This window comes from Cricetulus griseus, chromosome 4, assembly GCF_003668045.3.
Source record: "Cricetulus griseus strain 17A/GY chromosome 4, alternate assembly CriGri-PICRH-1.0, whole genome shotgun sequence".
Taxonomy (NCBI): domain Eukaryota; kingdom Metazoa; phylum Chordata; class Mammalia; order Rodentia; family Cricetidae; genus Cricetulus; species Cricetulus griseus.
In genome coordinates this window covers 80,120,627-80,144,729 of record NC_048597.1, presented here as the reverse complement: position 1 = coordinate 80,144,729, position 24,103 = coordinate 80,120,627, and the positions used below count along the sequence as shown (strand labels likewise).

General features: G+C 42.7%; 1 protein-coding gene across 5 annotated transcripts in view; it reads right to left on the bottom strand.

Moving 5' to 3' along the window:
- Cyth3 (cytohesin 3) overlaps nucleotides 1-19,186 on the bottom strand; it is a 90,278-nt gene extending 71,092 nt beyond the window's left edge. For 2 of the 5 annotated variants that reach the window (XM_027413587.2, XM_035443148.1), the window contains exon 1: nucleotides 18,990-19,186. In XM_027413587.2, the coding sequence (XP_027269388.1) occupies nucleotides 18,990-19,023 (34 nt within the window). In that variant the 5' untranslated portion in view covers nucleotides 19,024-19,186. Of the gene's footprint in view, nucleotides 1-1,672; nucleotides 1,918-18,976 lie in introns of those variants that run through there. The other 3 variants (XM_027413586.2, XM_035443149.1, XM_027413588.2) reach the window with 3 other exon arrangements.
- Nucleotides 19,187-24,103: the final 4,917 nt, after the last annotated feature.

Below are 24,103 nucleotides of genomic sequence, written 5' to 3'. Positions count from 1 at the left end.
TGGAAACAAGGACAGGATTTGTGAGGTAATAAAAATATTCAAAAATGGGACAGTGGTGATAGTTACACAGTTTAGTGAATATACTAAAATCTGTTCAACTTTTTCAAAAATTAAGACACCTGTCTCATATAACCCAGACTAGCTTTGGCCTCTCTGTATAAATGAGAATGACCTTAAACTTCCAATCTTCTGACCTCTACCTTGGCACCTCCCCACTCCTGCCCCATACTGGGATTATAGGCCTGCACCACCACACCCATTTATGTAGTACTAGGGGTGGAATACAGGAATTCACTCATGCTATACAAGCATTCTGCACCAATTGAGCTACAGCCCTGCCCTCATCTGCACACTTTAAAAGGGTAACATTTGCCTATCGGTGGTGGTGCATATCTTTAATCCCAGGATTTAGGGGGCTGAGGCAGGCTGATCTTTGTGTTCAAGGCCAGTCTACAAAAAGAGTTTCAGGACAGCCAGGGCTACACAGAGAAACTGTCTCAAAACTACAAAAACAAAAAGGGAGGAAGGGACATTTATGGTTTGTGGATCTAGTTCAGTGGTGGTGTGCCTAATAAGTGCAAGGCTAGGCCCTGGGTCAATTCTAACACTGTGTCCCCCACCAAATGTGACTGCTATGACATGAATTTTAGTGCTTTAAAAAAAAAGGCATTTTATTGCCAAAGATACTGAAGGGTTACAATCCCAATTCCTGTTAGTTTTTAAGATCTAAAACGTCTAACAGATCTTTGATGCTATTAAAAAACAGCAGGGCTGGAGAGATGGCTCAGAGGACTGCTCTTCCAGAGGACCCGAGTTCAAATCCCAGCCCCCCCATGGCAGCTCACAACTGTCTGTAACTCCAGTTCCAGAGGATCTGACACTCACACAGACCCACATGCAGGCAAAACACCAATACACATTAAAATAAGAATAAATTATAAAATTAAGAAAAAACAGTAAATCAATCATTTATAAATATGAAAAGTAGGCTACCAGACCATTCTAATTTAAAACAAAACAACAACAAAAAGGTAGGCAGCATTAATTGGGAAAGACGTGGGGAAGTCATGCAGGAAATGTTTTTCGGTGGGAGGCAGAAAATGAACTAATGAGGACCAAGGAGACAGCATCTTTCTTACTCTAAAATAGGGTACTTCAAAATTTCGTCCAAGCTGGCACAGGCCCCATCAACACTCTATGAAGTAGATACTCTTCCCTTAAATTTGTATAGCATTGCTAGCTAGTCCTTTACTTCCATGAAAGCACCGATAGCTTGTTTTTCTGTAAGGTCTAAATAACCTTTAGAAAGTGAACATTTCTGGGTTAATATGTATATATTACTAATGCCCCAACCACAGAAATGTAGATTTAAAAATAGTGCTCGAGGGTTTTCAAGGAAACCTGCCTATAAAATCAAATCTAAGAAGAATAACCAAGAAGGCTTCCACAGACTGCATGATTTCTTCACAGGCAGAACTGGTCTCAAATAGCCCCCAAACAGGATGTCTGGCTACAATTAGAAGAAACATGAGAAATGTGACGCCCACACACACACACAAAAAAAAAAAAAAAACAAAATATCTGAGATGTGTGTGAAAACAAGTGTGTGAAAACCACTAGCCTTACAGTCAGTCCACTAATCACGAAAACTATTTTAAAAGATGAAACTCACCTTCAATTACAGGGTGATTATATATAGATGGTCCTTAAAAGATGCCAAAATGCAGCAGCTTTCTAATAAGTAAACTAAAATAGACTCGGAAACTTAATGGTTCAAATGCATACATAGTAGCATTCCAGAAAAAATTACAGAACCTGGCTTTCTTCAATGGAGTGATGCTGTCTCTATCCCACCCTGAGCAAATACATTATTTTGAAGAATTCTCACTCTATTTTAGATGAGGAGCGGGTTGGGTCCTCTGGGTTCTCACACGTTACTATTTTCTGCCTCCCACTGAAAATGTGTCAGCCTCACGTACACTCTCTGGTTACATGGTGTGTGCATAATATTAAAAGGGAAAAAACCCAAAACGCCTACAAGACTAGTCACAAACAGCATTAATACTTCAGAATGGAATTTAAATCAGTCATCTGAACAGGAGACTCCTAGATCCTGTTGCTATTTCTTGAATGCTTTTATAGGGTGTCATTTTTTTCCCACCCTGCCCTTTTCCTTTATTGAATTTTCATACAATGAGTTTGCTATGACCATCACCGGATATAAGAACAACAACAAAAAGTTACAGCTGGATCCTGTATTGGCTTCAGCTGCAGCTACAGTTAATTTCTTTTTAAAAGCCTGCAGGAAAGCACTGAGGGAGGGAAGACAGACAGACTCATTCCCAAGAGTTCAAGTTTGCTCTATATCCAAGGATGTGGCAGCAAAGCATCTTTTTTGTGTTATGTAACTACAGTTTTTCCAAATTCTCCAATCTTAAAGTTCATTTTATTATAAAACCCCGGCCAAATATTCCAATAAAATCTTTACTATGTTAAGCCAGACAACTGATCACCTCCATATGGTATGAGTCTAACAAAGCATTGTGCACGCTGGCTCCTAATTCACCCACACACACAGTCCATTGACATCTGAGCCATTTAGTTACTTCTTTTGGCTACCAACTTAGGCCACATTTACCAAAAAAAACACAGGAAATGAACACAGCTTTGACCTTGAATTATGAAGATGATTTTAAGTATTTATAATGAAAGTAGCATTAAAGAAGGAAACTAAAACACATCTCTCTTGCTCATGGGCATAATCTAGTCTATAGTTTGCAAAGAATATTGGAAACCAAGACTATACTCATCAAAAAAAAAGTAGAAAAGTGAAAGATACTAGCTATATGATCTGTATCTTAGAGGTTAAATATGTAAGAAAATAGTGAGGCTGGAGAGATGGCTCTGCAGTTAAGAGCATTGACTCTCTCTTCCAGAGGACCAAGGTTAGAGTCCCAGCACCCACATGGCAACTCACAACTTTTGTAGCACCAGTCACAGGGGATCTGACATCCTTTTCTGGCCTCCAAGGATCCCAGATACACATGTAGTATCCAGATGAACATTCAGGCACAACACCCATACATAAAATAAATTAATGTTTCAAAAGAAAAATAGTTTGAAAAGACTTCAGACTCTATGTGAAATACTGTGGAATTCCCTCCGTGTCGTCCCCACCCCCCCATATCTGTCTGTCTGTCTGTTTAAGACAAGGTCCAATTCTGTCTCCCTGCCTGGGCTGGCCTGAAAACTCACTGGAGTAACATGAGCAGCATCCCACTTCAGCCTCCCAAGTGCTGAGACCACAAATGTGAGCCCCCACATTGGATAGGAACTGCTGTTACTCTTTAAGTGGAACCATAGTTGTGGTTCTACAGAAGACTGTCCACAGCAAACCAGACACTAAATTATTTAAGAAGAAAATACAATACTTGCAACTTATTTTCAAATACCTCTCTCTCTCTCTCTCTCTCTCTCTCTCTCTTTCTCTCTCTCTCTCTCTCTCTCTCACTTCCCCCACTTAAATTGTATTAAGAGGTTGAAAACAAACAAAATTTTAGCAATTCATGAATGTAAAAAGACAATGGGTTTACAGTTATTAGGATGAAATTTGAACTGCTAATTACGCACTTAACAGCTCAATGGTAAATGTATAGGACTATTTGTTTTATCATTCCTTCACAAAGTGTATATTTGAATATTTTCAAAATAAAAAGTTTGGAGAGAAAAATCATGCTAATTATACTGCCAATTACAAGCTGTTCCTGCAGGCCCAAAACAGAAGCTATTACAACTCACTCTACTGGACCTGTGAACTGGGGCAGCCAAGGGCTAGAAGACATGAGTGTCTGCTATTGAACAATTTCACTTAGATTTTTAAACATTCGTTTCACATATAAGAAACTTGAAGCTCAGGGAGCATAACTTACACAAGTCAGGAAGCTAGAAACAATATATATGCCAATGCCAAGTTTAACAACTAGGTTCAAAATGTCTCTATGTATCTAAGCACACAGAAGAGTACAAAGACTCAGAACAAAATTTCTGAAACAGGCAAAAACTGTGAAGTCACAAACAACAAGAAGTGATAGGTGCCTCTCCAGACCCTAGTTAGGAAGAAATGGCTGCAAGGCTATCTCCAGCAACATGATTCCAATCATGTTAGCCAAAATGAGGGCTGGTGATGGAACAGGCTGCCTACCAAGTGCTGTGGCAATCCTACAATTCCAAAATCCAATTGTTGTATGGAAGTAACTAACTCTACATGGAGATAAGAGAGAGGCATGTTTGGAACATCAGGAACTAAGAACATCAAGTTCAATTCTCCTAAGCTAAAGACCACCCTCTCTAGCTTCCATGTGGGATAATGCTCAGGTTAGTGTTGCAGCCCAAGCCAGTCAGCCTCCTTTCTTCCCTTTTAATCAGTGCTAGGTGGAATAGCCCTGCCACTAACAACTTTACAACTCTTTCTTTAAGGAAAAGGTACAACTGTAAAAATCTGTTCTTGAAATCTCCAGTCACTAATCTAACCAGCTATGTTTCTTGACCTAAAAACCAGCCGCACCATACCTGAAACTGAGGAGCTCCTGTGGGAAATGTTCTGCTAAAGCAGCAACACCAAGAGCAAACTCTTGAATTCTCAACTCCCGGGCAGCCTGTACCAACCCTCACTGGGGCAGCACTGAGGATAGAACCCAGAGTCTCACACCACTGATCTACACTCCTAGCCAGACTAAATTCTTGTAACCCTACCAGAAACCTTGGCTGCATGGTCATGGTGGCGCATGTCTTTAATCCCATCACTCAGGAGGCAGAAGCAAGCAGATCTCTGAATTTGAAGCCAGCCTGGTCTACAGAATGAGTTCAAGGACAGCCAGGAGCTACATAAAGAAACCCTGTCTTGAAAAACAAAACAAAACAAAAAACCAAAATAACAAAAAACCTTTATAAGTAACTGAGGAAAGTCAAATAAATAAAAGTTTTGATGAAACACTTCTAAAATAGATGGTGTCCACCTCTCATCAAACCCAAGACCAAAATAACCCATAATAACTGACAGAAGACAAGCAAGCCCAATTGTCCTTTACTGTGAAGAAGAAAGGTAGAGGCCATGTGAAGGTTAACAGAGATTTAAGATCTAAAAACTAAATGTCAAAGCATTAACAGAGGCAGAGTCCCAGGGGAAAGAGCTTATGTTCTTTCCAGATTGAAAAAGAAAAATTAGTCATGTTCGGCATGTCCAGCCACATTATAGGCATTTATGAAACACAACTACCACCCCAGAAGCCAAATGAGGGTGGGACACAGATGTCCTACTTAGAACTCTGCTCCTCTAACTGCTGTCATCAGGAGTGAAGGTCATGGGACAAGGTCTGGGGAACAAGAGGCAGAGCATGCAAACACCGGTCTGAAGCAAAGGTGAAAGCACAGACACTAATACCCACTTGCCCAGCAGAGAGCTTAGCCTCTGTTTTAGATAAGAAAAAGCTAAGGTTCAGCCAAGGCAATATGTCAATAGCCAGTCTTTAAAAAAGAAGAAAGCAAAGCTTCAGAATCGTGCTACTTTGGGAATCACAGACAGCCTATGGTTCCTGAGAAAATGCAGTGCTTCATATGGGTTTGTCCCATATGAAGATTCTCTTGCCATGTGGCAATGAAAGGCATCATTTTCTTCTCAAATCATTCATGCTCTCAGAAATGCAGTCATGTACTGAATTAAAATCTGCAATCACTCAACCTCCCACACTTGGGATATACAGCCTTGTCATGTGAACAGACCAAACATTTAAAAGACTCTAAAATCCTCTATTTTCCCATACTCTAACACAAACAAAAATGAATTCATTTGTCTGATCTTTTCTCAACTCAAAAAAATTTTAATATAATTAGTGAAACTTGGCAAAGGGCATTCGTGAGCATTTTCTTTTATTTCCTCTCTGCTGAGAACTAAAAGGGAGTCCTGTCTTCTAATAGAATGTTAAGTTGCCAATGCCTGCACCACTCTTCCTTACTGTGCTTAAAAAAATATTGATGCTGAAATAATTATAATCATAAAAGTCTGCCAAATGCAGCTATAAAAATATCATAGGCATAAGAAAATATCATTTTGTTTATACATCTTATGCAGAAGAACAAAGTGTTAATTTCAAAAAGAAAATATAACCTACCTCAGTTCTTAAAAAAATATATATATATTAATACAGAAAAAGAAAATGCTTTCCCCCCTTGTCTTCTACAGCAATGTGATCCTTGCTGAGTGAGGGAAAAGGAAATGTACCTGCTGCCTCATAGCTTCAGGCCAGTCGCCTCTGGTTCTAAGTGACAACACCTCTTCCTGGTCATTCTAATAAGAAGGGTTTTATTGCCCTATGTGACAGGAAGTATAGAGACAATGATGCTACAAGGGGGATTAATTCAGCAAAAATCTCTTGAGTGTGTGGGCTTAGAACTCAATGGACTAGCCATCAAAGATCAATAAAGTTCAATGTAAGGAAAAAAACCGTACCCTCTGTATGTTTAAGACAAGAAACACCCCCCTCCCCAAGAAACCCCTCTACAATCGGTCAATGCTGGCCCTCCTCAGACTGGTGACAGGAAAGTGGGATTACTCAGAGTACTCAGACTGAGTGGCCAGGACCCAGTCCTGCCGGGGGAGATATCTTCTGTACATGGCTCTGTACACAAGAAAGAAAACAGGGTGGACTTGTGATAGGGGACGAAACACAGTAATAATCACAAACTACACAGAAATAGGGAACAGAGTAATGAACAGGTAGACCAACTTTTCTCTCATGCCCCCTCCCCACCAAATAACTATGGTTCCAAACCACAAAGCATTAAATATTGCTTTATAGAAAAGAAAATAAATTATTTAATTCCATCAGCCAGCCTATTATTTAAAACAATTCTAGAAATAGCTACAGAGTTACTGCTTCTATGAACTCTCATATTATCAAATTGTGGTTTTTAAAGAACCTCCGGAATGTGAAAATAATAAATGCAACCCAGATGTTCACAAAAAAAAAAAAAAAAGAAGAAGAAGAAGAAAGAAAACAAGATTGTTTTTACTTCATAGCAACCAAATAGGTCAACCCATTTCCTCCTTCCGAGAATCCTCCGGGGACCACAAGCGCCACTCCAAGAGCATGTGTTTCATATGCATCTGTCCACAGAAATAGGAAACGCCGCTGTCCAAAGTAAACGTGAATATTATACGTTCCCATGAAAGTGAATTAGAAACTACAGTAAGTCTGTTTTCCCCGTGTTGCCAAACATCTGGATGAAAATGGGGGGGGGTGATCAGTAATTACCTTCCAGTAATCATCAAAATGCTTAGTTTTATAGTAAATTGCTGGTTTTATTTTTCAATTACAGAAATAAGTTTGTTGGAGGGGGCACCCAGCCACTGACAACAGACCTGCTGACAGCTCCTGCAGGACTTTACCATCCCCTATGTGAACAGTGCTCCTGGTGACTTACTAGAACTGAGACAGCAGATAAAGTCAATTTTCTCTGTGAAAGTAAATTACAAAATCATCTTAGTCAACTGGGTTGACTCAAGTGAGTCTCTCCTAATATTTACATAGGGCTGAAAGACACATATCCTAAATAAAAAAGCTTACTAGACTGTCTCTGGGCAGAGCATACACCATTTCTGAATCCCAGAGTCTATCCTATCAAGCCATTTCAGAGCCAGACATCAACTTTAAAGTTTATGAGCACAGTAATTTCCAAAGTCAGATAGAGATAAGAGGTATTTGCCACCCTTACTTAAATCATTTACTGTTTTCCCAAAAGGTCAAAATATTTAATGTATCTTCATCAGTTTTTAGGGTAGCTAAAACTACTTTTTAAAAAAATCACTTTAAAGAGCTAAAGAGACGGCACAGCAGTTAAGTACACTTACTGCTCTTGCAAAGGACCAGAGTTCATTTCCTAATATCTATGGGTGGCTCACAGTTGCCTTGTAACTCTAGCTCCTAGATAGCTAAAACCCTCTTTTGGCCTATGCCAAAACACATACACACTCACAATTTTGTTGTTGTTTTTCGAGACAGGGTTTCTCTGTATAGTCCTGGAACTCTATAAACCAGGATGGTCTCGAACTTAGAGACCTACCTGCCACTGTCTTCTGAGTGCTGAGATTAAAGGTATAGGCCACCACTGCCTGGCCACAATTTTTTTTTAATTTAAAAAAATCTCTATCCGATGTGGTGATGCATGCCTTTAATCCCAGCATTCCAGAAACAGAGACAGACTCTATGAGTCTGAGGCCACCCTGGTCTACATAGCAAGCTCCAGGCAAAACAAAACTACACAGTAAGAAATGTCTCAAAAATGTGGGGGAGGCACTTTAAAATTGCCCTACATTACAATAGTCCTGCATTACAAACTGATAAGCCCACTTCCTATAAGAACTCCCATTAATTTCTTAAACTCATCCACCCCTTGCCAAGGGGTGACTTCTACCAGTTTTGATGAAGCAACAGAAGTGTACACACCTACACTCTCAGCATAAGGAATCACTGTTGGTCCCCGTGCAAACTGATTTTTTCCTACACACACACACAGACACCCCTACCTTTCCCTCCCTGAGTTCTGACATCTCTGGTTCCCTCTCCATCCTACTCATCACGGGCCAGGCTTCCATTTCAGCAACAGATCTAAACAGCCAAAAGCTGTCTGCCTGAAAACCTGAGTTGATTTCCAAGACACACATGATGGAAAGAGACCTACCTACCAATGACCCCCTACACACACACACACACACAGAGAGAGAGAGAGAGAAAGAGAGAGAGAGAGAGAGGGGGGATTTTAAATATTGAAAAGTACAGACACTAGTCTCAGATTCACACATGACAACAGAGAAGACACATCTAAATACATGTAATCAGAGTTCCAGGGGAAGGAATCAATGAAGAGATAATGACCAGGAATTCTGCACATCTCATTTAAGATTAAGCCTTGGCATGGTCCTACTGAAAAGGAAAACAACCACAGCAACTTATTCCAGGCAGGACAGATCAGAGGAAAACCACCTCTGGGCCCTGCACAGCTGAAAAGTGAACAAGAAGATGACCAAAGGAGCTGGAGAGAGAGGCATACTAGCTTCAAAGGAGCCATAAAACTCAGCAGGATCCTCCACAGAGGCACTGGCAGCCCATGGCAATGGGTGAAATGGTCCCTTCCAATATCTTGGGAATGAACGTGTTAACCTACAACTGCACACTCACAGCAGCCTTTGAAGATGGAGAAGGCAAAGACGTTTCTGACAAAACACACACAGGAACCCTGTCCTGCTCTCTAAGCCTACTCACAATAAGCCAAACACCTGAAGTCATCTTCAACTCTGAGGGTCTTCACTGCTAACCCCTCCAAGCCGTCAGTGTCTGTGTGAGCCTCAAAAACACATTTAACTGGGGCTGAAGAGATGGCTCAGAGGTTGGGAGCACCAGCTGCACTTCCAGAGGACCTGAGTTCAATCCCAGCTCCCACACAGAGGCTCACAACCATCTATAATGGGACCCAATTCACTCTTCTGGTGTACAGATGTACATCCAGACAAACACCCACATACTTAAAAAGAATTTTAAAAGGTACAGCGATGCATCTTACTCCTCGAAACAGGTAGACATTAACAGCCTGAACACGAATGTGAATCAAAATGCTGAGGCCAACCCGGCTTTAGTGGCTCATGCCTTTAATCCCAGCACTCGGGAGGCAGAGGCAGACAGATCTCTGTGAGCTCGAGGCCAGCCTGGTCTCCAGAGCAAGTGCCAGGATAGGCTCCAAAGCTACACAGAGAAACCCTGTCTCGAAAAAAAAAAAAAAGAAAGAAAGAAAGAAAGAAAGAAAGAAAGAAAGAAAGAAAGAAAGAAAAAGAAAATGCTGAGGCCACTGGGAAATTAGAGTAGTACTCACCAACTCCTAAGGAGAAGGTAATCTGTTGGATCTAGGAAAACCGAAAGCAAGCCTATCACCTGTGACAGCCACACCAACAACAGACCCAGAAAACCTCACACAGTTATGGAGAGACAAGCCTGCAGAGCTCATCTCATATTGTCTTAACCACATCAATAGAGAAGCAACACGTCAGAGTTCAACCCAGGACAAAGGCAGAAATGTGAGAGAAGTTAAAAGAAACAAGATCTGTGAGTCCATATACCATTATGTGGGTCCTCTCACATTTACATGTAAGCTGCCAAACATCCACACAGTTGACAGCAGTTTTATCATTTAAAAGGGGAGACTTACATAAATACACACCTATGTCTAGCATGAAAAATGCACCACGGGGCCCCACAGCAGATTTTAACAGCTGCCTCTAACCCACAGAAAATGACAGAGAATAGGGCCAAAGCTTCTACATATCTAGACACAACTGACTTGAAAGTATTTACTGAGACCTGGGGATGGCTCAGCAGTGAAATGCCTGCTGCAGAAGACTGAAGACCTCCAGTTCAGATCCCAGGCCCCCACATAAAAACTGGGCATGACCTGCACATCTGCAGGCCTAGGGCTGGGGTGTTGGAGACAGGCAAATCACAGGAGCTCAACAACCCTGGGTTCAGTGAGCAACTTTCTCAAAAGAAAATGTGAGGAGCTGAAGAGGTGGCTCAACAGTTAAAAACACCAGCTGATTTTCCAGAAAACCTGGTTTCCATTCCCAGCACTCACATGGTGTCTCACAACCATCTGTAACTCCAATCCCAGGTAAAGTTGTGCCCTCTTCTGGCCTCTGTGGAAATTGCATGTATACGTTACACAGATAAACATTCAGGCAAGCACAAACATAAAATAAAAATAATTTTTTTAAAAAGTGGAGAGTTCTTGAATAGTTCTATCTTTTTTTAAATATTTGTTTATTTTATGTATATGGGTGCTTTGTTTTCATCCATATCAGAAGAGGGCACCAGATCTCATTACAGATAGTTGTGAGCCACCATGTGGTTGCTGGGAGTTGAACTCAGGACCTCTGAAAGAGCAGCCAGTCAATGCTCTTAACCTCTGAGCCATTTCTCCAGCCCTAGTTCTTTTTTTTTAATGTACATGTGTTGGTCTATGTGTTTGTGTGCGAGAAACAGACATCAACTTCTGGCTTCTAATACAGACATGCATATAGACATACAGACCATTCCAAAATAATTTTACCAAGGACCTGTTGTGCACAGATGCAGAAAGCTATATTTTAGATCTTAAAGGTATAGCAGCAGATAGTATTTCTGCAGTCACACAACTTTTTTTTTTTTTTTGAGACAGGATGTCACTATGTAGCCTTGACTGTTATCAAATTGACAGCAATCTTCCTGCCTCAAACTCCCAAGTGCTCAGATTAAAGGCATATATGCCACCATGCCTGGCTAGAACTAACATTCTCTAAGAGAAGAAGTATACAACAAACAGATACACAGTGGGCAAGGGGTGTTAAGTGCTAAGAGAAATCAAACTAGAAAAAGTAAGCTGAGAAAATGGGAAGAGTAACATTGGCGTGCTGTTTTGAACAGGCTGTCTAAGGGAAGCCTCAGTAGTAGGGAGACACTGCAGTCACAAAACCCTGAATGAAATCAGGAAGGAAGGCACCAGGTGCAGCTAGGGGATAAGGCCTTGGGGCAGCTAGGGCAGAGGTCCTGAGGCAGGGGTAACCATAAGTGTAACTGTAGTGAAATGAAAAGATGGTTCAGGTGTTGAGATAGCAAGAACTGGGACCAGGGAGCTGGCACAGCAGCTAGGAGCACTTGCTGCTCTTGTAGAAGACCCCAGTTCAGCTCCCCGCACCCATGTCAGAGGGCTCACAACTCCACTTCCAAGCGATCTAACGCTCTTCTGGCCTCTATAGACACACACAGACACAGACACACAGACAGACACACAGACAGACAGACAGACACACACACACACACAGAGAGAGAGAGAGAGAGAGAGAGAGAGAGAGAGATTTTAAAAAAATTAAGGCAATGGACTATACAAGGGCCAGATATGGTGCCAAATGCCTTTAATCCCAGGAGGCAGAGACAGGAGGGGCCCCATGAGTTCCAAGATAGCCAGGGATATATATATAGTAAGAACCTGTCTCAGAAACAAACAGGCCAAGCAGTAGTAGAGCACGCCTTTAGTGCCAGCACTCAGGTGGATCTCTGTGAATTTGAGGTCAGCCTGATCTACAGAGCAAGTTCCAGGACAGCCAGGGCAACACAAAGAAACATTGTCTTGAAAAACAAAGAAAAAAAAAACCTACAAAGAGGTCAAGGAGAACAAATGGATTTTTTATTTAGCATATATTAAAGTATATAAGTTAATATATATTTAGTATATACTAAAGGATTAGTAAAAGTGGGGGAGACGGAAGATTTCTGACAGGCTGCATGTGGTCCACAAAACCTTACAGAGCATTCTTCCTGAATCTGAACCTTTGACAGACCTTTGTAGCCCACTGAGAGATGTGGGCCACAGCAAGGTCTGAGAGCAGGACTCCCATTAAGATGAGGGCAGGGAAGACTCTGAATGCTGGGACATACTCTGGCTGCGCTGTAAACAAGGATGATGAGGAGCTGGGTGGAGAAGGATGTTAGATGGCCAAGGCAGAGAACCTAAAGATAGCACCACATGTTTGGCTGGGGCAACTACAAGAATGACACTGTTGTATACTGAGATGGAGGGACAAATCTCTGCTATATACTAAGGTGAAAGGACTAACTTGCAATAATACCTAAAATCACCACATACGATTAATAGCTATTTCAGTAATTCTGAGCAGTGGGGCAGTATGCATAGTGCTTCTGGTTTGTTTGTCTGTTTTGAGTCAGTCTCACAGTATGGACCAGGCTGGCTTGGAACTCACAAAGGTCTGCTTGCCTCTGCCTCCAGAGCACCACTACACTGGTAGTTTTTATGCAGACAACTCATATGTCTTTTCATCCCCTTTTACCACTACTTCCCAATCCAGCAAGCTCCTACAACAATCACCTGGACCACTACAACTTCCTCATTGTTGTCCCACACCTTCTACTCTTCCTCCAACTCATTCTTCACTAGGGACCCAGGAATACGTTTCTTAAAAAGGCAAGGTGGGAAATGGCTAAGAACATAGACTCAAGGCACATGTCTTTAATCCCAGCAGTTGAGGGACAGAGGCAGGAGGATCAAGATCAGCATGGTCTACACTGGGAATGCTAAGCTAGCTAATGCTACATGGGGAGAGCTTGTCTCAGAAAACTAAGTAAACTAAGAATATAGACTCAAATAAGAACATAGATACAAGTCATGGCTCCACCACTCACCAGCTATGGAATTTGAAGCAAACTAGTTAGCTTCCCCTCTCCCTCCATTTTTCTATCTGTAACTGGTAATTTTTGGGAGAGTAAATAAGATATGTAAGGCACAGGAGACAGGACCTGACAAAGAGCATTATATAGACATTAGCTACAATTACTGAAAGATAAATCTAATACCATTGCCCTGTCTGAAATGTGCTCCCTTGCACTGTAAGTGAAATCTGCTTCTGGTTGCTCCAAGCCACATACAAGGCTGTCCCTGGATCACCATCCCTACAGGCTGTACCTGAAGGAGTCCTTGCTCCAAAAGGCTGTCCAAGGGCTTTCTTCGACGCCCAATCTCCAGCCTCCTCCTTGTCACTTTTTTTTTTTTTTTTTTTTTTTTTTTTTTTTTTTTTTTTTTTTGGTTTTTGGAGACAGGCTTTCTCTGGCTTTGGAGGCTGTCTTGGAATTAGCTCTTTTAGACCAGGCTGGTCTCGAACTCACAGAGATCCTCCTGCCTCTGCCCCCCCCCCAGTGCTGGAATTAAAGGCATGCGCCACCAATGCCCTGCTTTAAGCCCGCAGAAGTAGAGCAGTTACTAGTTTCCTACAAATACAATGAATGCACATAGGAAGCATATTGTACTGTGCTTAATAAATATTTTGTCTTACATAAATTTCCTCAAAAAGGTGATTTTGAGATATGGATCTCCTTGTAAGGGGGAGGGGGTGTTTTCCTTTCTCTTGTACGGGTAGGTTTGTGTTTTGTTTTGTTTTTGGCATTTAGCTTTTTGGGATTTTTTGTTTGTTCCGTTTTTGAGACAAGGTCTCTCTACATAGCCCTGGTTATCTTAGAACTCATTATATAAATGAGGCTGACCTCAAACTCACAGAAATCCACTTACCTCTGCCTTCTGTACTGGGATTAAAGGTGTGCCCTATCACACCTGCCTTTGTAGTACTAGTTTGTTTTTATTTTAAGACGGCTTTATTCTGTAGCCCAGGCTGTCCTTAGAACCCACTGTGTAGTTTAGGTTGGACATAAAACTCACTGCAAAACCCCTACTTCCAACTCAGCCTTCAAGCTCAGGGATTACAGGCATCCACTGTGCCAAACAAAAAAGGGTGTTTTCTGACCAGCACAGAGTATTATTTTTCCCTGAAACTTGTTTTCTAATTTTAGCAAACATGAAGACAGGCTTATTTCAACTTTATCCAATTTCAAGAAATAAAAAGGCAGAGAATGAAACATTTCCTCCCCACTTAAATTCATCAGCCTCTCTGAACAGGTGATCATTGTTCTTAGTTCCTTGTTTAACCTTCCAGAATGTTCGTTCATTTTCAAACACTTCCAAAAAAAAAAAAAACAAAACAAAAAAAACAAAAAACAGAAACTAGCACACAATGCATATTTTCCTACTTTGCTTTTGTAACTTCACAAAACGCATGGAAGTCTTTCCGTATCAATCCATTTGCCTCTTTCCTCAACTTTGTAACTTCAGTCACCATCCCCTATGCTAAGGTTTATTCTCCCAAGCCTCCTGCTGATGGACATTTAACGCAATGAATAATCTTTTGCCTTTATTGCCCCACACAAGTGCAAATGTATCCCCATTGTTAAACATGTACAAATAAATAAAGCTGCTGCTGCTGGTAGTGCACACCTTTAGTCCCAACATTAGAGAGGCAGAGGTAGGTGGGTCTCTGAGTCTGAGGCCAGTCTGGTCTACAGAGCCAGTTCCAGGACAGGCTCCAAAGCTACACAGAAAAACCCTGTCTCCAAAGCAAAAAAGTTCAAATGTAATGTGTCTCCATGTTAAATCCTAAAACTGCATTATTGAATCTGAGGACTTGAGATGTGATTCTAAAAGTTATTGCCCATTACTCCCGTTGACATTAGGGTCTAAACAGGGAACTGACCATCTCTTTAAGGCTCTAAAGCAGAGGGAAATTGGTGTAGGGAATTGGTTACACATGTGACAGAAAAACAGGAAACACTAAGACAACCCAGAGACCAGGAGGAGCCACAAGCTCTCCCTTCTGTTGGAAAGTTGAAGGCAGAAGGCACTTCCAGAGCTTAGGGGTGGGAAAGACAGGAGCTGGAAGAGCAGATACCTGATGGCAGGAGCAGAAGCCTAAAGGAAGAGCAGCTGCAGAGAAACTGCCTGAGGCAGAACGGTTACAAGAGAGCCTAACCTGGTTTCTCCTTTCTTTCTGCCCCCAATCATCCCCAAAAGCTCCCACCAGCCAAACCCAGCCCTGTAAGACCACTCACCAAGAGTCTAGGAAATGCACCTGCAGGAGGGAGACCCTTCCCAAGGGAAGGGCAAGAAACAGACCTGAGCCACCAGGACATTAAGCCTTCTTGAGAGCAGTGACTAATTTGCACTGCCGCCAGCAAAGGCTAAAATGGCCTTACCAATACACAGTTTCAAACAGGTGAAAGTTGGGATCTCCATCTAGCTTTACTTTCCTATTTGAGTATCCTGAGCTTCAGAATGCTTGAGCACAAACTGCATCAGCATCCACAGATGGGAAAGCAAGGGGTACAATTTTCGCCCATCACTTCATCTGTCCAATAGCACATTCAGAAACATGGGTCAGTTTGGCAAGGAGCCAAACTAGCCTGTTACTTTCTAAGTAGAGGCTGAGTTCAAGAACTGTTCTAGAAAATCTGAAAGGCACCAAGTGCCAAAGGAAGTAAAAATACCTTAACTACACTCTGCACACATTACATGGAACAATGTGTTCTTGTAATCTTGTACCCCCACTTGCTCCTCCTTGTAACCGCCTTCCAGCCATTCATACGCCATCCTTTCCTTATCTTGCATTGCAAAGAACAAATAATTAAAGCCTGAACAAAAAGTTCAATTATAAAAACTCAAGTAAGAATCAATTCCTGAAGTCCTTTTTACCTGACCAACACATGAACCATAAAAAAAAAGAGCTTTTAAATTATCCTCAGCCTCTGCTATAACTATTTGAGTAAATTTAACTTTTATCTTCTAAGCAAGCTGAAACAGAGTTCCCAGGGGCAGATTAAAGGTCTCTCCTATACTCTGATGATATGCCAAATAATGCTATGCTTTGTAACTCCCTGGTAACTGAAACAGCTTTATCAAAGGGCTGATTTAAAGAGAGAGAGAGAGAGAGAGAGAGAGAGAAAGAGAGAGAGAGACAATTTTTTAAAGTGAAGCAGTTTTTGAAAATGGAAATGGGATTACTACAAGGAACTATATGCTAACTTCAAACCTCCATAGGTAAAGAGTTATATAGAAATCCATCAAGTTCATAAATAAGTATATAATGACTCACATTTCAAAATTATGGAAGATTTTCAATGGTTCAAAATTAAATACTCTAGGATTGCCAAAAGTACCTGCAAGTGTCTTTCCACACTGTAAGAGGAAAGATTTTGATAAGTAATTAAAAAAAATCAATGAAAGTTAAAAGTTGTTTTCTATCACCTAGCATGCTGTCTGGCAGTTGAGTAGAAAAATCAATTAAATCTCTTCATTGTCAAATGTTCCAAAAAGGTGAATTAAATGACACTGTACATTTAAAATATCCACATCTTTTATAAGCTGAGGTTCTTTTTTTCAAATTTGAAAGTAATGCATGTATTTTTATTCAAGAAACCTGGGAAATATAAAGAAAAATCCAGACCGCTACCAGTGTTTACACTGTCTAGACCAGAATGTATAAAATAACTACATATTCTTGGTAACTTTTTTAAATTGTCCGTATTCGTGCAAGCTTGTTGCTGCTTGCCTATGGAGGTCAGAAGACAACTTGTGGGCGTTGGTTCTCTCCTTCCACCATGTGGCTCCTGGAGACTGAATTAAGGCTGTCAGGCTGTCTTGACAGCAGGCCCCTTAATTGCTTATTTTTAATGTCTCTTCAAAGTAATCTTACCTGTTCCTTGATTTTTCACATTTTACCATGGAATGAGGTATCATTGAATGTAACATCTTTTTTTAATTTTAAGATTGTTTCTCTGGGATATAGTCCCAGAAGAGATATTAATAGCCCAGAGATAGTTTTAAACCCTTTTGATAATATTATTGTAATTATTAGAATTATTGTAATTCTCAAACTGCTGAAACACATTGGCTTCTAAGTTTTTTCCCTCTGTGTGGCTTTTCCCTTCAAATCTTTCGAATTTATTGACTCAGGGAATCTGGAGCACCTGCAAAGCAATCGCCAAACCAGCTAGTTTCCTAAGTCAAACGTTTAAATATTGCCCACTGTCTTTTCTAAGATACCATGTCCAAGTGTGATGATATAGGCGAAAGACAAGGCACCCACAGGGATCTAGTGTCTCCAGACCAGCAGCCGGTATGGAGGAGGGTTTGTAACTGGGTTTCTTCTTTTCATAAACAAAACACCCACTCACTGCCACTGTGCTACCCCTGGCTTTTACTATGAGAATTGAACTTGGCAAATGCCACGAGGGGTGCCAACTTCCTACCAGCCTAGCCACCTCGTCTCTTTCAGGGAAGCTCTGGAATTCTAGAAGGCACCTTGATTAACCACTTCACCGGGAAGACTTCAATACTGCTGATTCTTACAGGCAGCTGCTCCAACAGCCTGTAATTAAGACTCTTTTTTTTCCCTAAACACTCCCTTATTACACGGGATTCTGATCATTCTGTCAGCAAAAAGTCCAGACAGCTTCAACTTGGGGTCGGGGTGTTGGGGTAAAAGTGAGGGGTACTTAACCCTTCAATCAGCGATGCACTCCACATACGGCGACTCTTACTGTTTTTGGAAAACCAAATTCACAAGATGACACAACAATAATTCGTATTCCACTGAGTAGTTTACGACCAGCAGCACATTTGCAGCAGGATGGAACTCAAGGCACAAACAGCTTGAGCAACACCGGGAACTGAGAGCCCACTTCTGGGAAGGTGGCTGCCACCACGCACCTGTCCTGGAGTCAGAGTCATGCTTCTGGCCACGGCTCCTGAGTCCCACCCTTAAAGGGATCCCACCTGATCACTTTAATTTCTTAATTATATTTTCCTTTTGGAAGCGTTGGGGATCAAACCCAGGGCCTTGGGCATGCCAGATATGGATCCTATTACAGAGCTATTTATCCTCCCTCTTAAAATTTTTATACTACCCGGTAGCATATTTTTTTCAATTTGATAAAAATGTATGCTCAGACCCGGACTCGAGGTGCCTGTCCCTCTTGTCGTTTAAACCTTTTGCAGCGAACACTTCAGATCTAAAAACCAGAGATGCGGTCGTGATCTCCAACCTCCCCACCCCTCCCTCGCTGGACCCCTGAGACATCCAAATTGAAAACTTTCCCCTCCCCATTATTTCCCACAAGCTCCCTGGCTCCAGACACCTGAGGAGAGCTGAAAGGGAGCGGGGCCCGTCCGAAACAGCTGTGCTCGGGAGGGCGTGGACGCCCTTGGCGAAGAGACACTGGAAAGGTCGCCCTGAAATGTGCGCCTATCTCGGAAAGGCCACCTGGAGCTGCGCCGCGGAGACCCCGGCCTCGAACCCGCGACCCGCGACCGTTCTGGGAGACGACCCCGCGGTCTCCGACATGTCCTCTCACCAGGGCTGCGAAGCCTAAGCCCCGGCCTCACCCCGCGCACCTCCCCACGGTCGCCGACACCCCACCCCACACCCGGCCCCACGCCTCAAGCCTGGGCTCTCCACAGCGCGACCCCCCGGCCTCAGGGCCGCCCAGAGAGAGGGCCACACCTCCATCACTCACCGCTGCCGCCCTCACCGCCACCGCCTTCGTCCATCTTGAGGCCACTCCCCGCCAGCCGGCGAGCCCGGAGCCGGCGGGAGCGACTGAGCTGAAAGCCGGGACTAGGAGAAGCAGCCGCGAGCAGAACCGAGGAGCTCCTCAGTGCGCGCGGCCCGGGTCGCAGCCGGGCCTCCTCGGAGGGCCGGGCGGGGCCTCCCTGCTCGGGCGCGGTCACGTGACGCCAAAAGCCACGCCCATCTTGTCGGTGTGGGCGGAGACTCGACGCCGGGCGGTCCCGCCCTCCAAACCCCGCCCGGTCTTGCAGTAGCTGCTAACCCAGAGACCTGGATCCTGCCGAGTAGCACACTCCTTCAAACCTCCATTCTCACACTCTTGGGCATCCTGGAGAAGAAGCCCTGTCAATCAGGGGCACGTGGACGCCCCACTATACAAATCCAGGCGGCTAGGGTTGCGAGCCGCGCGCGCACGGAGTAGGGGAGTGGGAAAAGATCTAGAGTGAAGGCTGGTCCCCCACATAAAGGTAGAAGGAGAGAACGGACTATAAAGTTTTACTGTGACCTCGGCATGAGTGGGCGTCCACACATTACATACACATAGTAATTGTGTGGGAACATCGTTTTGCTGTAAAAGGTACTTGCTGCTCTTGCAGGGGGACCATAGTTTGGTTCCCAGCACCCACACGGGGAAGCTCAAAACTCCCTGTAACTCCATCTCCAAAAAGGATTCAATACCCAGGCTTCCAAGGGCACCTGCACTCATATGCACATATCCACATACAGACATACACCTAATTAAAAAGAAAATAAAAGTTTAAAAAAGAATAAGGAGCTGGAGAGATGGCTTGGCTCAGCAATTAAGAGCACCGGTTGCTTGTCTGGATCACTTCAGTTCCATCCTAGCACCTACATGGGGGCACACAAACATCTATAACTCGTTTCAGGGTATCCGACATGCTTTCTTGCCTCCACAAGCACCAGGCACGCTTGCCGTGCACATGTATGCATACAAGAAAAACACAGATACACATAGAATAAAATAAAAAATTTGAGACAGGTTTCTCTGTGTAGCCCTGGCTATCCTGGAACTCACGCTGGTTGGCCTCGAACTTAGAGAGCCACCAGCCTCTGCCTCCCAAATGCTGAGATTAAAAGGGTGCGCCATGAAGCCCAGCTAAACAAAAAATTTTAAGTGCTTATTTTAAAAAATAATAAAAGTTGGGTGTGGTGGTGAATACCTTTGATTCCAGCAGGCAGATCTCTATGAATTCAAAGTGGGCTAGTTTACATAGTGAGTTCCAGGTCAGCCACAGCGACCTACCTAGAGAGACCTGTCAATAATAATAATCTGAAAATGAGCCCACTGAGAAGTCAGCCTCTCCCCACCCCCACCTCCACCCTTCTTCATCCTCGGAATGTTAGGATAATTCCAGCCTTTTATCCCTCGGATGTATAATAACAACGGAGTCTCATTTTTCCTGTGGATTGGTTGCATTTTAACATTAACAAACTAAGGCTTGTAAATAAATGTAGCCATGATGTTGAACCCTAATCCCTGTCCAGCACAGCTGGGACCCGGCTCTCAGAAAGCATTATTATAGGGGTTGGCCAGTCTGGCGTCAGATGCCCTTGGAGTTGAGCTTTAGTCTCCCTTGGATTGCTGCCAGCTGCCCTGGATTTATGATGCAGTGGAGCTCTGAATTCAATTTCCCGTGGGCACAGCCCAGGGCTGAGCAGACGGCCTCAGTTCACTCCTGTTCCAAATCTACAGCTTGCTTTTCTCATTCTGTGTGTCTCATTTCCAGTAACCTCTCCTTAGCATTGAATGTGGACCCTCCCGAGCCTTTCTGCTTAAATACAATTGCATTAAAGAAAAGCAAACATTGTAAGGGGAGGAGATAGTTCATCTGTAATAAAATTTTCCAGCAACTGTTTTATATTTACAAATTGCCCATTGAATCAAAGGATACGTCCCCCATCATCTATCTATCAAAGCAGACAGCCTTCACCTTTTTGCTCAAGGTTATAGGATGATTTCAAAGACTCCAATTTCCTGATAACCTCAAGAATTATAACCCCGGATGTCCTGGTGCTTCCTAGACCATAAGGTATGCTTCTGGGAGTTGATAAGATGTTGAGCAGCTTGTGGCAGAGATACATAGAGAAGCGATCTGGGAGTCAAGAGATGTATGTTTAAGTTCTAATGAATGAAAGTGTGACTTCCTGATCCTATTCCTGTCAGTTTGTTATCTCAAGATAACAGCTTCATATCTGAGGGGGGGAAAAACAACAGCACTCTTTGAACACGATAATGTGCTAGGGTGGAGCTTTGAACTCAGATATCATCAATTATAAATGCTTTTCAATATTAATCCCTGGGTTGGTGGAATGGCTCAGTGAGTAAAGGCACTTGCTGCCAAACCTGGCCACCTGAGTTAATCCCCAGGACCCACATGGTAAAAGAAGAGCACTGACTCCAGCAAGCTGACCTCTGACCTATACACATGCTCCATAACACACCCACTCTCACAAATACATATGCACATGGAATAATAATGCTTCCATTTTCTTAGAGCATGGTCTTAGGCACTCCTCTCAGAGTCTGAATCTAAAAAAACTGTTTCTGATATCCATCAAGTCCAATTCTATTAGCATAAAGCACACAGAAGGTATTTGTAAGCTATGTGTATTATCCCCGGGAATTAGCCTGACCTGACCTAAACCCCCATTTTGACAAAGCCTGAAAGAAGGTTAGGAGAAAAGATATCTTGATAGGTAAAAGTGTTTGTTCTGCAAGCAGGAAGACGTGAACTCAAACCCAGCACCCATGTGAAAAGCCAGGCATGCCTTATGAAAACTTGTAACCTCAGCACTGTGTAGTAAAGACAGGTTGATCCCAAGAACTCATTGGCCTCAAGCCTAGCCAAACTGACAAGCTTCCAGTTCAGTGAGAGACCCCTTCTCAAGGGATTAAGGAGAAGAGTGATAAAAGAAAGGCACCTAGCCAGGCAGTGGTGGCACACTCTTTTAATACCCACACTCAGGAGGCAGAGGCAGGCAAATCTCTGAGTTAAAAGCCAGCCTGATCTACAGAGCAAGTTCCAGGACTACCCAGAGAAACCCTGTCTCGGATTTAAAAAAAGCATCTAACATTCTTTCCGGCCTCCTTATGAGCACTACACAAGGATGTTGGGAGATGGGCTGGAGAGATTGCTCTGCTGTTAAGAGCACTTGTTATTGTAAAGGGCCAGTTCAGCACCACGAAGTAACTCTTAACCATCCCTAACTCCAGTTTTAGGAGAGCCAACATCTTCTGATCTCCTCAGGCAAAAGGCAAACACACATAGGTGTGCATACATACATACATACATACATACATGCAGACAAAACACTAATTCACATAAAATAAAATAAATCTTAAAAATAAAAACTTTTATCCAAATCTACAGAGAGAAACCCTGTCTTGAAAAACCAAAAAAAAAAAAAAAATTTAAAGAACAATAGGAGGAAAAAAGGCTTAAGGGTGTCATTTCTGCCCTTTATTGAAGAAATCCAAGACTTTAGGTCCTGCAAAATTCATAGGGGTTCATATCAGGGGAAAAAAATCAGGTTTTTTTTTTTTTTTTGAAAAGTGGTGTTTTCTGGTATTTCATAAATCCCACAAAGATATCTGTTGTGCCTTGACATAGGGATGTTTAGAGCTGTCATTAGCCACTAAGACACTCAGTTATGGCTAGTTTTGAGTGCTTTTCTCAGATTTTAAAAAATGTTTTTATTACATTTATTTGTTTGTAGGGGACAGCGAGTGCATGCCATGGCACAGGTGTGGAGATCAAAGGACAGCTTACAGGAGCCAGCTCTCTGCTTCTACCACGTGAGACCTGGCATTAAACTCAAGCTGTCAGGCTTGGTGGCAGGTGCCTTCAATACTGAGCCAGCTGAGCTACTGAAATTGTTCTAAATACATTTGTAAGGAAAGGGGCTCTTATTTAAAAAAGGCATGCTCAGAGATATTTGTATCAAACAAAATTATTACATTTTTGCAATTACTGGGTCAGAAAACAGAAATAGGTGCCGCTTGTTGTTTAAATTACAATTGTGTAATTGTGGGGCACTTGTGTGGCACATGTATGAAGGTCAGACGATAACTTTCAAGAATTGATTTTTTTTTCAATTTCCATCCTGTGGATCCTAGGGAATCAATCTCAAGCCCTTAGGCTCATCCTGGGGATAGAACACGGGTCCTCAGCCTTAACAGCAGGCACTTTTACCCACTGAGTTACCTTACAGGCCCCTTAGGCACCTCTTACATTCCAGTCTCTGGTCTAGGTGCTCAGAATACAAAGATGAAAATGTTTCAGCTCAACCAGGCAGTGATGGCACATATCTTTAATCCCAGCACTAGGGAGGCAGAGGCAGGTGGATCTCTGAGTTAGAGGCTGGACTGGTCTACAGAGTGAGTTCCAGGACGGTAAGGGCTACACAGAGAAACCCTGTCTTGAAAAACTGGAGGGAGAGGAGGGGAGGAAGGAAGGAAGGAAGGAAGGAAGGAAGGAAGGAAGGAAGGAAGGAAGGAAGAGATTCACCTCTAGTCTTCCTTGGACTGATGGACTAGAAGGAATAGAGTCTAGAAGAAAGTAATTATAAAAATAGTTACCAACCCTAGCTGCACCCACACACACACACACAAACACACACAGCCCAGTTCTGGGAATGGAACCCAGGGCAGGTATACCCATTCTACCCCTTATAATTTTGATGCTCCCTCCTATTTATAGTCATTCTTGTGTTTGCTGTTGCATGTCTTACTGGCTTTGCAGCCTTACAGAGATTGCCATCTGTCTATACTATCTCCTTTAGGGTGTGGCCATGTAAAAAGGGGAGAAAACAACAGTAATTGCTGGAGTGACAGGCAGTGTGAAAAGTGGAAGACATTCTGCAAACATGTTGAAACACATTTATCAGTCTCTTGGCCATGGAGGAAATAGTTGATGAAATCAAGAATGTGTGCATTCCATTGAGGTTGGGACATTATTTTTATATGTTCATCTTTCTCTGGCCCAAGGAAGTCTGTAGAAACAGACAGAAATCTCTTGTCCTGGAACTAAGGGTACAACC